At 39.8% G+C, this 16,724-nt stretch overlaps 1 protein-coding gene and 2 long non-coding RNA genes across 3 annotated transcripts; 2 read left to right on the plus strand and 1 right to left on the minus strand.

Annotated features, from left to right (window-relative positions):
• The first annotated feature begins 460 nt into the window (after window positions 1–460).
• Window positions 461–12,429, plus strand: LOC309488626. The gene is made up of 3 exons (XR_014202220.1): window positions 461–616; window positions 1,611–1,778; window positions 11,814–12,429. It is a non-coding gene; the product is annotated as an uncharacterized lncRNA (long non-coding RNA).
• On the minus strand, window positions 5,596–14,358 carry LOC309488625. Its single transcript, XR_014202219.1, has 3 exons — window positions 14,175–14,358; window positions 10,025–11,855; window positions 5,596–8,972 (listed from the first exon to the last, which is right to left on the minus strand). It is a non-coding gene; the product is annotated as an uncharacterized lncRNA (long non-coding RNA).
• On the plus strand, window positions 14,188–16,022 carry LOC309488611 (uncharacterized protein; the record flags this gene model as incomplete). The annotated part of the gene is made up of 3 exons (XM_082156876.1): window positions 14,188–14,341; window positions 14,466–14,717; window positions 15,768–16,022. 3 exons carry the CDS (start codon window positions 14,188–14,190, stop codon window positions 16,001–16,003), a joined length of 642 nt encoding a protein of 213 aa, XP_082013002.1. The 3' UTR covers window positions 16,004–16,022.
• Window positions 16,023–16,724: the final 702 nt, after the last annotated feature.

The following is a 16,724-nucleotide window of genomic DNA, read 5'->3' on the forward strand; positions in this document are numbered from 1 at the left end:
AAGATATGAATAAAGTAATGGTGAGGAGAGAGAAATTGGGAAAAGGCAGACTGTAAGTGAGATGGAATGACTTAAAACATCTCAATGCGGTCAAATATGATTGTAAGGTTCTGGGCGAGACAGCTTGAAGAATGTAGTTGAGGGAGGTGTCATGGAGCATTTTCAGTTGGTGGTTTACGGGAATATCAGCTCTGAATAACGAGGTACTGGGGTTGGGAATGGGTCCGCCTCTGGTGCCAATAGCTTGAATTTCTGAGAGGATCTGTGTTCTGATGTTGTTGGCTACTGGGGCTGGATCCAAGGCTGTAGTGTTTGGTGGGATGGGCATCGGTGTTGCGGAGTATAGAGAGAACGGTGTCTTTGCTTGTGGGGCAGTGTTATTTTTCAGTGTTTGAGAAAAATAACACTAAGGGCAGTGTTTTTGGCATGTTTTTGTCGCTTAACAAAGAATTCACCGAAGCCATCTTGATGAAGTTGGACAAGGAGTTCAATGCTGGTGACATCATCATTCATCAGAATGCTCAACCTGACAATATGTTCTTCATTGACTGTGGACGGGTGCTGGTGAAGAACGAGGCTTTTCAAATGGAGCTGTGTGATGGAGATAACTTTGGAGGTGATGTATGAGAAACTTACTGTTGTGTGATTCAGTTGAGAAGTAGTCTTGTGTAGAGAAGTTGGCACCCCACCCAACGCAAAACGTCATCAAAATAGGCTCAATCGTTTGTGCTGTAAAAAGTTTCGTTTGTGCTGCTTCGGTTTTTTAGATATTAAAATAATATTTTTAGGTTATTCTGAGGTCACCTACCCAAATTCACCCAAAATAGTGTTGTTCGTTTTTGCTCCGTTTGTGCCGGTAAAAGTTTCGTTTGTGCTGTGTCGGGTTGGCTAACTTCACGCAGGTGTGCTACCCAAGTCAAATTTTGCGCTTTTCAAATTCACATTGTTTCAAAGCAGCTTTACAGAAAATCATGTTAATGTTTATAATATCTGAATTTCTGCATGTCACATTTATCAGATTAGAGCTGGGTGATAATATAGTTTACATTTTGCAACAATACAGGCAATTAAGCAGTTGAGATCTGCTATATACATTATGCTGATACTGTATGAATGCGAATAAAGATGGGCATGCTTAAATATCCAACCTTATATAAAGAGCTGGGCAAATTTTTATTTTTATTTTATATGTTAAAAAATATCCTATTTTTAAGAAATGTTTAAGAATAAGAACATTTGGACATCAAAACATGCACACTTAGAGCGGGTGTTTAAACTTTTGCTTTAAATACAATTTGTTTCATATGAAAAGGAACTTCTTGTCTGTCGCCACGTTGTCAGTGTCCTCTTTACTTCCGCAATGTTTTTCACTGCATGAGAAAACAGACGTGTGGTGTGAGAGCGTGAGAACAGCGTCAATCACATGAGTTTCACACTCAAAAATGCTCAAAATTAGATTACAGAGCTTGCCAGATCAAGAAAATGTTTTCCCAGATTTGTGTGCAGTATTGATCAGATGGTCAGTCAGATAATCGTTGCTGTGAAACTCCAATGTGTTTTAGACAACCAGCCTCATCCTCACCATTTGAAGAGGTTTTGTGTTTCTGCAGAGATCAGCTTCCTGTTTGGTGGAAGGAAGTTGGCCACAGTTTCTGCGCTGACCACCTGCAGCCTTTTCACCCTGTCATTATAAGAGTTTCAGGAGATTGAGGAAGAGTTCCCACATGTTGTGAATGAACTGAGGGGAGCAGCTCAACAGCTCAAAAATGATCTAGAAAGTAAGTCTTGCATTATGAGTTGCTTTGCACGGTCATCGGGAGGGGACATGTTCGGTTCACTTAGTTTTGTCATGGCCATGACACATTAAAGGAACCGTATGTAAGATTGTGGCCAAAACTGGTACTGCAATCACTTTCAAATTACTGTAGAGCGGTGTATCCCCTCCCCCTCCCCCCTGACTTGAGGTTGCCAGTTAGGCTGCAGGATCCAGCAGGAACGTCGGCTGCTACAAGGAGCTTCCAATGGCAAGTGACGAGTCCTACACAGTACGTTTTTTTTTCGGACTTTGTCACAACGTATTTCGGATTCATAACGAGGTCTTTTAGGATTCGTAACATTAGACATTTTTTATCCAACACGTTTGTATCTGCAGCTGTGGTAACTAGAGCAGAGCTGGCAACCCGGATGCCGAAACACTTCTGACTTCGTGATTGGTAGATAGGTGGAGGGTGAAGCATCAGGCCAAAACACAACATGACAACATCAACATCAGTTGAGGGCTGCAACTTCACTTTTACATGACAATATCCTGGCCGAACTACTGTTGTCAGTGATATAAGTATTTGAAATGAACATGATTTCTTAATGTCTAGTGACATATCAGGGCCATTTTATGATCAATTGAAATACATTTCTTACATACGGTTCCTTTAACTTGTGGGAACGTGATAAGTTGTTGCTACGAGATAATTTTGTCGAGTGTAAGAAAAAATGATGTGGACGTCGAAGATCTCAAAAATGAAGTTTATTACAGCATAGCAGTGACAAGGTACACGAAGCACCTTGGGTTCACCGGCGTCAGAATGAACCCAGAACATCCAAATCTTAAACCTTTTATCCTGTTCTTAATATAAATTAAGTTGCTCTTGTTGCAACAGCTGTGGTCTGTATGTTAATGAAGTTGTGACGCCTCATTGTCTGAGAAGGTTCTCTGTGTCCCTCACCCATTCTCATTCTACAATTGATGAATGATGAACACTTGCTCAGGATGTGATCAGCCCAAATGACTTGACTTCCTTCATCTCTATGATAATTAAGCCATTTTGGGGATGAGCTCATTCTAAAATATATTTTGGAGTGGAATCTGGGTCGAGGCAGACTACAATTTCGCCTCTCTGATGCTCTTGGCCCAAAAGAAGCATCACATCCACTCCCTTCTTACAGATTAGATTACACCTCCCTTCTCTATCGGGCAGATGCCCAGTGGTGGTGAAGCCCTGGCTTAGGTTATCCTCCTCTGGCCACCGGAGAATCTGACCCGTCTTTGGGTCGACACCTCATGCACACTGGGTTACAGCTCCATCAGATTGGGCAGAATTATCAAAGATACTCTTCTAAAATTTGGCAATATGATATACAAACAATCCTGAGATGATCAGCAATCCTGATCGATTGCTCCTGTCTGCCTCGCTGCCTGCTGTGAGTGTGTCTGCTTCGATGCTGTAAGCTCCTTCTTAGCCTCGTATTTCCTTGTTTTAAACCATCATTTACTACAATTTCTAGTTGTTTATACTACTACTACTAAATACAGCTTACCCAACATCTCAGATTAACCTGACATCGCTAGCTTCCGTTACTACTAGCACAACACGCTAGTAATTCGCTAGCCTGTTAACGCGCCACCCGTGCGCTCAGCTATTTTTTTTTATTTTTTTTTCTCTCGCGCCTTTGAGTTCATAAAAGCTCAGGTGAGTAAGAATCACTCAACAAACACGGTGAGTAATGTCTTGTCCTGTTATTGTCACCTGCACTTCATGTCACATGTTTAGCATAGCCTTCTCTGTTGGCAATATAGGATTTATCTGTGATAAATGCAAGGAGACAGTTAGGCTGACAGAGAAGATTTCAGAACTAGAAACACGCATCCAAACTATAATTGAGGATAGTAAGAGTGCTAGAGCTTCAGATACTATTTTGGATGCGCCTAGCATAGTGAACTCTTTACATGATGCGGTTCCAGCTGAACTAGTGCCTGCGCAGCCGGGCAAATGGGTGACAGTGAGGGATCGCTCTAGTCGCGGATCAAAAAACCACTCTTCCGTTCCGATTACCATAACAAATCGATTTGCCCCGCTCAGTGAAACACCCACTGAGAATGATTGTGCCCTAGTTATTGGCGATTCTATTACACGGAACGTGAAAATAGAGACACCAACCACCATAGTCACATGTTTGCCGGGAGCCAGAGCGCCTGACATCAAAGCAAATGTAAAAGTGCTGGCTAATGCTAATCGTAAATTCTCTAAGATCATTATTCACGTCGGCACTAATGATGTTCGACTCCGCCAGTCGTAGATCACCAAAATTAATATTAAAGAGGTGTGTGAACTCGCAAGTACGATGTCCAACACTGTAATTTGCTCTGGCCCCCTTCCTGTTCGCAGGAGTGATGAGATAGTTAGTAGATTGTGTTCTCTTAACGGTTGGCTGTCTAAGTGGTGTCCGCAACATAATATAGAATTTATAGACAATTGGAAAAGTTTTTGGGGCAGACCTGACCTGTTGAAAAGAGATGGTATTCATCCCTCCTGGGATGGTGCTGCTCTTCTCTCTAGTAATATGGCACATAGTCTTAGAGCTCAAACATGACAATCTGGGGCTCAGGTCAGGAAGCAGACAGACTGGCTAAACCAACCGTCTGCTAGCGGCCTCACGTCACCAAGGTCAGAAAAATCCCATCACATAGAGCCTCTTTCACCTAGCTATCATCATATAGAGACTGTGTCTGTTCCCCGAATTTGGAAATCCAAAAAACGTTTAAACCCATCTAAGGTTAAAAATGTAATTGATGTTCAACAAATAAAAAACAGCTATAATACAGATGAGCAAATGCTAAAGCTCGGGTTGCTGAATATTCGATCGCTTACTTCAAAAGCACTCATTGTTAATGATATGATTTCAGATAATAATCTACATGTGCTGTGTTTGACAGAAACCTGGCTAAAACCAAACGATTACATTACTTTAAATGAGTCCACCCCGCAAGATTACTGTTATAAACATGAGCCTCGTCTGAAACGCAAAGGGGGAGGTGTTGCTGTAATTTATTGTAATATTTTCAAAACCACTAAGAAATCAAGTTTTAAATATAATTCTTTTGAAGTGTTAGTACTTAATGTAAAAATATATAGTATAAATGATAAATCACGCTTGAGATTTATGCTGGCTACTGTATACAGGCCACCAGGGCATCATAAAGATTTTATCAAAGAATTTGTGGACTTTCTATCAGAATTAATATTGACTGCAGATAAAGTACTAATTGTTGGTGATTTTAATATACACATCGATAATTTTAGTGTCTTTGTTTATCCCGAGGTTTTCCCGCAGCCTGCCGGATCCAGGCCGTATCCAGATCTGATGAAGGACCTTCGCCTGGACCCGATGACAACGCAGTGCTGAAGTGCCAACTAGTCTCTCCCTATGGAGGATCCCTTTACCACTCTACAGATAAAGCGTTGTCGGGAAACTCAATTCGCGTATCTACCCCGAATTGATAAAATAAAATAAATTCTGTATCAAAAATTATAAGGAAACACCAGTACTTTGTTTAGGCTTGGTTTGTGGGGAATTACAAACCTGCGTACATATATTCAAACGCACATAACTATAGAACCAATTCTTAATGCGCATGTGAACGCCATCAGCGTTTCTCACAGGTTCGCGTTTAAAGTCTATGTAGAGAGAATTGTGTCGTCTTAGCGGCTCCTAATTTAATAACAAATGATTGTTGCGACGGAAGCGAATCAATCATAACTAACCTTAGCTGGAAAATAACTTTACTAAAGAACCGATATAAAGCCAAAACAATCTCTGTTACCATAAATTATACGTTTATCTCTGTAAAGCTGCTTTGAAACAATCTACATTGTTAAAAGCGCTATATAAATGAAGATGACTTGACTTGACAAACAGTTTCGTGGGTGTGGGTGAGAAGACATTCAAGAGCCATCACAGCCAGTAGGAGTGTCCTAAAGCGATCCTTACGTTATCTGCAATTCGACGTTTAAACAGAACTCTTAACATAATGCATTGGCATATAATAAGAAAGATACATACACATACACATACACATACACATACAGCCGTTTAAAAAGGTTACATTCCAAATTAAACCAAAACAGGCCAGATATAAGTCTCCATCATGCATTTGTTTTGCAAAAATCTTGTCTTCTTCAAGGCCTTGTTGGGCTCTCACAGTGTGTATCAGTGATGTCAGCATATTGTTTGGTTTTGATAACTCAAACAATCAACAATCAATAGACAATATAGTGTGTGTGTGTGTGTGTGTGTGTGTGTGTGTGTGTGTGTGTGTGTGTGTGTGTGTGTGTGTGTGGTTTTTCATTTTGTCATGGGTTTTGTGTCCATTTTCTCAGTGTGGACATCCTTAATCCACTTGTTTGCCCTCTATGTGGAAAGACTGCTGTCCGTAGTCTCTGAAATGGTTTGTTTCTGAAATCTCTTTTTTCTCTTCTCATTGTCCATTCTTTTCCACTTGGAGCGTAAGTCCTTCTGGAAGAAGCAGTCACTGGTGTTGTTCGAGTCTGTGCCTCTTCATCAGTTCCACCCATCCCATGGTGGGTCTCAGGGTTTCAAGGTCTTTTAGGCCTGGGGTTCTGGATCTTGCAGGTCTGGAAATCTCTGTATTCTGTTCTTTTTCTGGAGAAAATCCCCTGGCTCTCGACCTGATCATCTTTCTCCAGGAGGTTACACATTTCAGACAAACATCTCGATGCTTATATCTGAAACTATAATCAAAAGAAGAGGTTACCCCCCCCCTTTCCCCACAATAATCTTTTCACATTCAAAACATTAAAGTCACAAGATTCATCTCAAAATATCAAACATCGGTAATGTTTTTTAAAAATGATTTCTCAACATAATGCCATTAAAACATTTATTATAAATCATAAAGAATCACCCCCCTTTTGATAGTAAACCTTTTTATAAAATGTGTTACTATCGTAAAACTACCGGTAATTCTAATTTGCATCCGCATTTGCTTTTGACTGAGCTACAGTCATGTTGCTGGTGCAGTGATATGTTTGACAAGGTGTAAATGGCTTCTTCTTTATTTCCTTTCAACAGTGCCAACTGGGTTTCTAAATGGCCTGTTTTCTTAAGCAAATAACGATAGCCCATCTTTCTTTTGTGTGAAAAGTGGCACTGTCTTGCCTTGTGTCCCATCTGATCTTTTCTTCTTTCCATATCATTTCACAAGGTGAATAACCTGGTAGTTATTATTATTATTATTGTTTTAATTATTCTAAAACTGAGATGCTCATTTTCAGCCTCTAACTCTAACTCTAACTCTCCTCCTAAGCACAAACAGCTTGAAGCGCATTAGCGATTTTTCCTTTTTTTGTTCCTAGGCAATTTGGGATAATTTTCAAACTTTGCCCAATTATATGGTTAATCAACAATATTCTCTATTCCATCAAATATTTCCTGAGAACCATGTTTAGCGATGTATTTCACAAGCATTTCTTAATTTTTCAAAAGTCTTAAAAAGTATCTCATGATCTAATAGTTATTCACAAAGTCTGATTTAGATGACTACACGTTATCTAGTTCCTTTTAAGATATCCGCTAGTCTAATTATTCACAGCTCCAGTTCTTCGGATGCAAATGGACAAAATAGCCACACTACCCGAGGCTTCTAAACTTAACCACGGCCACAATCCATTGGGCCTTAAATTTCATTACACAAAACAGTTAAGAAATGTAACACTGTCACTGTACGTCAGACGAAACCACACTACATCGGGTTTTATGTTATTTTCTTAAAACAACTTACTTAGCCACAGTACTTCGGGCTTAAACAATATTTATCAAATTTAAAACACTGCCACAGTACGTCAGGCAAAACCACACTGCTTTGAGTTCTTGTTTTAAACTTCAGAGTCACGGCGAGTCAGACTGACTAATCTACACTAGAACACACAATAGTTGTGAAATAAATCTGTGGCCACACTGCGTCTGGTCTATTCAATTACTTTAGAATTTCCTCAGAATTATTACAACTTCACAATCGGTTTCAAGTACGTTAGAAACATAGCCTACACATTTGTTTCAGTTACTTTAGAAACAACCAATGCAATACAACTCTGCCACCACACTACTTCGGGCTGATTCGGTTCTGTTAGAATCTTAAACAAAATCGTACGGAATAGGCTTAACAACTCCTCTAATAACACAATAGTTGTGAAATAATTGTGGAAATTATTTGTGGGGGTCGCCCAGAGGGGGAACCATGCACATGGAGGCACCTAGCCAAGCGCGAATGCTGCCTCTAATACACAATAGTTGTGAAATAATTCTGTGACCGCGTCTGGTCTATTCAATTACTTTAGAATTTCCTCAGAATTATTACAACTTCACAATCAGTTTCAAGTACGTTAGAAACACACATTGGTTTCAGTTACTTTAGAAATAACCAATGCAATATAACTCTGCCACCACACTACTTCGGGTTAATTCAATTACTTTAGAATCTTGTCAGAATTATAAGAGACCACACCAAGTTTCAGTTACTTTAGGAACTTTACACTTAAGCACTTTGTTTCAGTTACTTTAGAAACAACAATTCCAATACAACTCTGCCACCACACTACTTCGGGCTGATTCAGTTCCGTTAGAATCTTAAACAAAATCGTACGGAATAGGCTTAACAACTCCTCCTGCTAATACTGAATAAACCAAATTCTCTTCTGTCCTTAAAATTTTCCTTTCTAGAATTTTTTTAAACGAGGGGGTTTCCTGACAAAAACCAGCATAAATGAAAGAAAACGTCTCGGTTACGTATGTAACCCTCGTTCCCTGAGTAGGCTGACGTTACGTCAGTGATGACGAAATGGGGTTTCGCATTGAAAGCCTATCACCTTCGAGATTTAGAAAACGAGCCAATGGCAGTGGAAATTGGAGGACTCTCCCTCGAATGAGATCATTGAGTCTCGACCGTAATGTTGCGATGGTCATGTTCCCACAGTGAGAACATGACTCATCCACAAACGCTGCCTTAGCGTGATCAACGGCCAAACACGTAAGGCAGCGATTGTGCCCATCAGAGTCAGCGACAGTCCGACCGCAACCAGAAGTGCACGGGCGAGGCATCTTTAAAAAGACGTGCCGCGTGCAAGCTTTTTTTGTGAGAGGAAAACTCTGCGGATGTTGAAGCGGCCAGGGAGAACACACTTAGGCTACGTTCACACTGCAGGCTGAAACGACCCAATTCCGATTTTTTTGCCCCTATGCGACCTGTATCTGATCTTTTCATGACAGTCTGAACGACACAGATCCGATCTTTTCAAATGCGACCCAGGCCACTTGGGTATGTGGTCCCAAATCCGATACATATCCGATCTTTTCAAATGCGACTTCAGTCTGAACGGCCAGGTCGCATGTATCCGACCCGCACGTCACTGATACGCGAAAAACGTCATAATCCTGCGTTGAAGTAGTCGTCGTTTTGAAAACGGACTGCATATTCGTCGAGCTGAGGTAAATCTGCCGAACGGGTCGACCTCGACGAGCCCGTTAATAAAAAAAATAAATAAAAAAAAGCCCACGGCCATTATATATACGTTATGTTAACTTATTTGTGCTGAATCTGATATTAGATAGGTCAGCGGCTGCTGTCTGGCTCTTGTGTAACGGTCGCTGCGCGCGATCGTGTGTGTGTGTGTGTGTGTGTGTGTGTGTGTGTGTGAAGCCCCTTTCACACAGAGATTCCGGAAAATACACGGATAAAGTGACCCGGGATTTGACCCGGGTTCGTTTGATTTTGGTTCATTCACACTGCCAGTGATTTTCCGGAATCAGAGAGTGCGTTCACACACAACCCGTAAAAATGCCGTAAAGACACGTGACATCGATGTGACTTGTAATCTCAGCAGCGTCTTAAGTTTGCTTATGAGCTGCGATCTCTCTCTCGAGAAACCACGCCTGTGCATTTGTTTCTCTGATTCGATCATAAACTTGCGCATTACGTGCCGGGTTCAAAGCGCTGTGTGAAAGGGGCTTGAGAGAATCACAGTTAAAGTTTAGCTACTTCCGCAAACAACAAGTGACGTCGTTGACCGTTGAGTACTCTTCTGCGCATGCGGGTCACTTCTGGGTCATTTCACGTTCACACAGGAGATCACAAAAGGTCGCATTTAATTGGAAATGTGAACGGCCTTGCAAAAAAATCGAATTTTTTCAAAAAATCGGAATTGAGCATTAAGCCCTGCAGTGTGAACGTAGCCTTACTGGCAGATCGCTGGAATCGGAGTCACACTAACACCGGAGAGTTGCTCGTCTCGAAGAGGTGAAGAGAAAAAGAATGAAAACTCAGGATTGGCTTGTGGAGTGAAGAGATGCTCTTGGCTCTGAAGCGAAAACATACTGCACTATGCCAGCGTACTTCCTTATATACCCATGAGGTGGGGCGGAGTTACGCATGCAAAATCTGCAGACCCAAGGCATTTCCATTGCCATTGGCTCGTTTTCTAAATCTTGAAGGTGATAGGCTTTCTATGCGAAACCCCATTTCATCGTCACTGACGTAACTCGTAGTGACGACGAAAGGGAACAGCTTTTTCTTACATTTCCCCACTTTTTGTTGGAAACTCCTCCTGGCTGGCTCGCCAATGTAAGTAAAAATGATGTGGACATCGAAGATCTCAAAAATGAAGTTTATTACAGCATAGCAGTGGCAAGGTACACGAAGCACCTTGGGTTCACCGGCGTCAGGAACCTTTTATCCTGTTCTTAATGTAAATGAAGTTGCTCTTGTTGCAACAGCTGTGGTCTGTATGTTAAAGAAGTTGTGACACCCCATTGTCTGAGAAGGTTCTCTGTGTCCCAAATTACAATTGATGATGACCATTTGCTCAGGATGTGATCAGCCCAAATGGTGAAGAAACAATATAACTTGACTTCCTTCATCTCTATGATAATTAAGCCATTTTGGGGATGAGCTCATTCTAAAATATATTTTGGAGTGGAATCTGGGTCGAGGCAGACTACAATTTCTTACACAAGGTAACGCATCCTTATTTCGTGTAGTAGTGGGAAGTTCGGATCATTTTACTAACTCGGATATTTGAATCTGGTTCATCAAAATGAACAAATCTTTTTTTCGAGTCATTTCGTTCATTTCAGCAGAATGTATTTAAAATGTTACATGTTAGCCAAATTCCCCAAACACATCAAATGTTGATCGCATTTAGAATAAGAATAAAATTGCAATGCAAGGAAAAGGCCAAATTATGAGAAACAGAAACGATTAATTCATTGATCTTGGTCTTCAGGCAGTTGAGTCTGTTAGTTTACCTCACCTCCCGAAGCTGTTCGTTCATCCCGTGACATCCTCATAAACTGAGCTTTGCAGTCTGTAGTACCGGATACAGAATTGATTAGTTCATGTTTCGAGTCTATCGACTATGGGTTCGAGTCATTCGTTCATCATGTGACAGAAGAACGAATGACTCAGAATAATCAGACCCGAAGACTCGAGAGGTGAACTAATCATTTCTCTTTCCGGTACCGACAGCAAAGCCTCTAACACAAATTGAACAAATCACTCTCTGAGACAACTCGGTAGTCCCGAGTCATATTACACAATGTCCTAACTACATGCGATGCCGCGATAAAAGGTATCTTTTCCATGTTAATCAGAGATCTTGTCCTAACCAGCCGCGACGGTGACATGCGATGATTCTATTTTAGAAACGGTTTCTATTTTTCTGCGACATCGCGCTGGAACAACAAACACAAAGTGTGGCAATGATAATCACAGGTACTATTTATGTGTATTTATATATTATTTAATGTTAAAAGCATGCAATGTGACTTTGAATACCATTTAGTGCTCCAGCTTTGTAAAAGCAACAATGAATCTGGAAATGAAACAAATGGAAACAAGAACGTTTAAACTGTGAACAAACATATATTCTTTGTTACGGCCTAAGCCTTATGAGTGTCGTATTTGTATTTTGTGTGTATCTGTTTCTGTGCTCTGATTGGTTTCTTTCTCTTCTTTCTCTTGTTAGGCTCCGCCCCTGCACACCTGTGCCCGGTTGCTCTAATGGCTCCTGTTGAGTATAGAAGAAGAGTGTGAAACAGAATGAGGCACGCAGCGGTGAAACCCGGCTTTAATTAGCCTTGAAATAAATGTTTAAACTGCACTTTGCCTCGCGTGTCCTTTTATGTTGCTTACCCCTTTTTCAACGAGCATTTTAAAAACAGGGGTTCATAACATCTTTGACAAAAATTGTTTTAGTAACTCAGTAGCCTATGTATTTTTAATAATGTTTAAATGGTGTAATATTTGTGAATTTGATTATGTAGCTACTTATCCATTTTCTTGTGAGTGCCGTCAAGATTACTCTCTGGTGCTGTGAACCTAATTCTATTCTCAGGATATTTTTATACCCTACAATTTTTAATCGTTTAAATATTGATTGCAAAGGATGGAGATCGACCCAAACAATCTCTGTCATACCCTAGATCTAATATTATTATCACACAGAATCAATGTTGATGGCGTTGAAATTCTGCAGCAGAGCGATGACATCTCAGATCATTATCTAGTGTCGTGTAAACTTCATTTAGCCAAGGCTAGTAGGGAGGCATCGAAACACGAGAATGATTCTGATTTTATTACATTCAGTGAGGGGTTACCTCTCTTTTTTTGTGGCTTATTTTATCTCTAAAAGAAAACTTGCCTAATAATTATGCATACCTGAATACACAGCGTTTTTCATTTCCAGCTTTCATGAACAATTATATATCACTTATAAATAATTCAATACAAAATGAATAGTAGTTATTAAGATTAATGTGGTTTGGAATTGGTAAAATGTGCCTGGAGAAATAAAATATGATCAGAAAATCAACGTGCCTAATTATTCTGCTCTGTATTTTTTTTTTTTTACGCATGTGACTTGAGGCTGAGCTCTAATTGGTTTGTTTCATATTGGCCTTGTTTATTTCAGCGAATCAAAGTTTTTTTTATATATATTTTGGCCTTGTGTGATTGGACCATTCTCGACTTTCAAGGTAAAGCCAGCTGCAATATCTCTTTCAAGATGAATTTAAAATCGGTTTGTAAAGACAAAATCCTTTCCCAGGGCGTTCAAACGAAGAAAAAATAAGGATGATGGAGCTTGGACGGAGTCGGCTAGCTGGATGCGATGTAAGTCATGCCTTTTATTGTTTTAGCTGTTTGCTGTTTCACAGTCCTGTCACGTAAGCGTTGTGGGCAATGACACAGAAGGTAAATGAAACAATGCAGTTTAACTTGAGGCGATCGTCGGTGTTCAAGCACAATGGCTTGTGTTCATGATATATAGTTATACAATGGACATGTCTCTTTTCAAATAAAATATGATTTTTTAATTGTCTCTTTATGGAAGTATTAATATGTACTATATAAAAGTAGACAATTAATATAGTGCCTCTTCTTCAATTGGACGTAAATGTTGTCAATATAATTAAAATTATAAAAAATAAATAAAAAATCATGGTCTGTAAGTTTTTGCAAACTCATTATTTGGCTTTATTCAATTATAATGAAACTATAATGAATGTATCTGCTATTTTGACTACAAGTTATTGTACCGTTTTCATAGTATTTTAATTTGCTGTTCTGTGGCTCCCTCTGGTGGACAACATTAGTATTCGTCTCTGAATCGCATTGACATAAATGTCTAATACTTTTTTGAACATTACAATTTTTTTAAATATTTGTTTTATTACTGATATAATAATATACACACATCAAACTCAAATTCACTGATTCGTGGTACCTTATTTCATGCTTTAACATATACAATTTTTAGCTAAGCAGTAATTATGCATTATTATATCACTTGTTAAATGGTTATTTAACAATAACATTCAGTCCTGATTCAGTTTGTTTCCAGATTCGATGTGCGCTCACGCTCTCTGCTCACGCGCGCGACTTCCGGTATTTCGAATAATGCTGTAACTGTAATGCTTCGAATTTATGTTGCTAAAGAGATGCGTGTTTTGAATTCGTTATTGCGACGAGTGTTATGAATTCTGTCTGCAAATATCAACTGGCCAGATCGCTTTCTGCTTGTTGAGACGAGGCGAATTCAGAGACTGTTGCTGAATATTTCTGTGCTGATCTTGCGATTTTGAAGCTGTTCGGAGGATTTCAGAGAGGAGACTTTTATTCTAGAAGGATATCGGAGGATATAAGCATTTACATCGTTTGTATTTATAGTTTTATCATATTATTTCTGAGGACACTTCTATTTGATTGTTCTTTTCTAATTATAGAGGGAGTTTGGAGTTTTAATTAATTTTTGTTTTGTTTTGGGGAGGGGTATTTCTGAGAATTGTATTTTATTTTATTGTTTTGTATTTTGTATAGTTTTTATTACAGTTTGAAGGAGGATGCCAGGCCCGAGCCAGGAGCTTATTCCTGCAGATTTAACACCTCTGTCTTGTGAGTTTGTTTCTGTGTCCACAGGTCCGGCTCAGAGGAAGAGAGAGTTGCAGAGGCCAGATGATGGACGTCCGTCCACTTCATCCAAATGCTCTCCTAGAGGTCAGAATAGGCTTTTATTAAACGTCATAAATTATTTGTCATTGAAAATAGAAAGTTGCATTTTTTTGGGTGTAACCACTGACATTGATTATTAATATTATTAAAAATGTCTGGTATATTCCAGCCTCAGGCAGATCCAGTGGAGATGCTCCCACAGATTCTCCACCGGGCATCATGTCCACACCATCTTTGTCCGACTGCGTGAGGGATGTGGTGCGGCGGTATTGTGGGTCGTCGTCGAGTTTGTCCAGTTCCGACAGCTTCCAAGAGTGGATGTGTCCTCCACTGCCAGGTCAAGTTCCCGTCGAGCCAATGAAGACTTCAGACGTCCCGACTGCTCCGGCTGCCATGGAGGATGTGAACAAGAGCTCCACAGGTGAGACTGAAATAAGGCAGAATGGTGACTGCTTAAAATGTTTGATAAGTTAAGGTCTGGTCACATTTACTGTTTCTTAGTAGCCTGGGAAAACCCAGACAACTTCCGGCAAATTTAGATTTGCTCTGCATGTAGTCTGGCAAAGAGCCCATTCAAGCCCATTTCTAATCCGTTGAAATCGCGGCACCAATCAGAAACGTTGGGGCGGGCTTTACACAATGACGATCTGCTCTGATTGGTTTTAGGTCTATCCAATTGCGCCCAGAGGCATTTGAGTGACGTCCGTTGGTGACGCCCCTTTGGAAATGAGTTATTAATGAAGCTTTGCCAGACCATAACTCAGTTACTTCTGAGAATGGTCTGGTTTTAACCAGGCTAGTTTCTTAGCGACATTTTTCTGAAATATTTTAGTTGGACAAAACGTTCTTTGAATATATTTTTGTTAAGCCAATTAGCCATGAACTCACTTGCGCTGTCTGACACACACCCGAAAACACACACACGATCCTAAATAGAGTTCTGTATTGCGTTTGCATGGTCAAATACTGACAAAATTGTGTCAAAATGGCTGTTGTGACCAGTATTCATGTAAACAGAGTCGGTTAAGTTATGTCTTTAATAAGACATTGCTGTATTTAATAAAATCAATGTTTATTTAAATATATTTTATTTCATAAAAAATAAATGTGAAATATATTTTAAGACATGATGGCTCATATGACCTTTACCATTGCCAGAACTGTGCCAAATGAGGCCTGGAAATGTATGCTCTCTTTTTAATAAAAGATCAAGTAAAATAACAAAAAAATCATTATCGTGAAATAAAATGATTATTACTTAATATTGTGAAAAAAATGTTGGTCACCGCTAAGGGACATTTATGCAGGTATTATGCAGAAACATGGAGTCGTCAGGCGGATAGCTTGGAAATATTTGCATTACTTTGGATTTGTGACATTAAAGATAAGAATTTAACAGTAAAATGGAAGTTATATCATTGTTAAATGTGAGGTCAGAGATGTTTCTAATTTATTTTATAATTTTTTTCAGGAAAACCTACAAAACAGAAGAAGATGGAAAGAATTCGTTTGTTCATCAGGAACTTGTGGAGGAGTCTGTCCCGCTGCTGTTCTGGCAGTAAATCTGTGGATGTTGTGGAGCGTTTCGTTCCTCCACTAGATCTGGACTCAAATCATGGTAAATCTGCAGTCATTATTGTTTTAAACAGTATTATCGTCTTGTTTTCCACTAAAGATATCTTGAGGCTTGTTTTCAGAGAATATTAATATTATTTTTTCGACCTGCACTGATATTTCTAATATAAAACAAAGGATCTAGCAAGCTCATATATTTCTCATATTTTCCTGTTTGTTTTTCAGACTCCTTTGAGTGTCGGGAGAGATGATTGGAGCCGGAGGATTCGGAAGAGTGTTCGAGGGAACAAGGTTTTTGCTGATTTTGTCATCAGGTTGTCATCAAGCGGATGCGCAAGACTTGCAACAATCTTTATCTTGCTATTGTAAGTTGGCCAAAAGCTGAATGTGTATTTAGTTGTTTAAGTGCTGATTACTGTAGTTAATACACCTGTAGGAAGCATTAGGTGTAAATGTAATAGACAAATAAGCCTGGAAAGGCTCTGTTGAGCGTATCTACAAAGATCAAAGAAAAGTACCTTTAAAAATGAAGTTTTCTTCAGATTTTTACCCAGCTAATCTTCTGTCTTCTTTTCTTTTCTCTAGCCTGGGCGTCCCGAACCTCTCATTACAGAAGTGGCTCTGTTGCTAATGATGAGGCAAGAACCCATAAGCCCCTACGTCATACAACTACACGATTGGTTTGAGCAGCCTTGAAAATTCCCCCTGGTGATGGAGTATCCCGAACCCTGCGAGAGCTTGCTGGACTTTATCAATCTGAATCCTCAACTGGACGAAACAACCGCACGGGTCATCATGCGACAGGCTGTGCTGGCAGTGCAACACTGCATTGATCATGACGTTTTTCACAATG

This window comes from Leuciscus leuciscus (assembly GCF_965113295.1).
Source record: "Leuciscus leuciscus genome assembly, chromosome: 24".
NCBI lineage: Eukaryota > Metazoa > Chordata > Actinopteri > Cypriniformes > Leuciscidae > Leuciscus > Leuciscus leuciscus.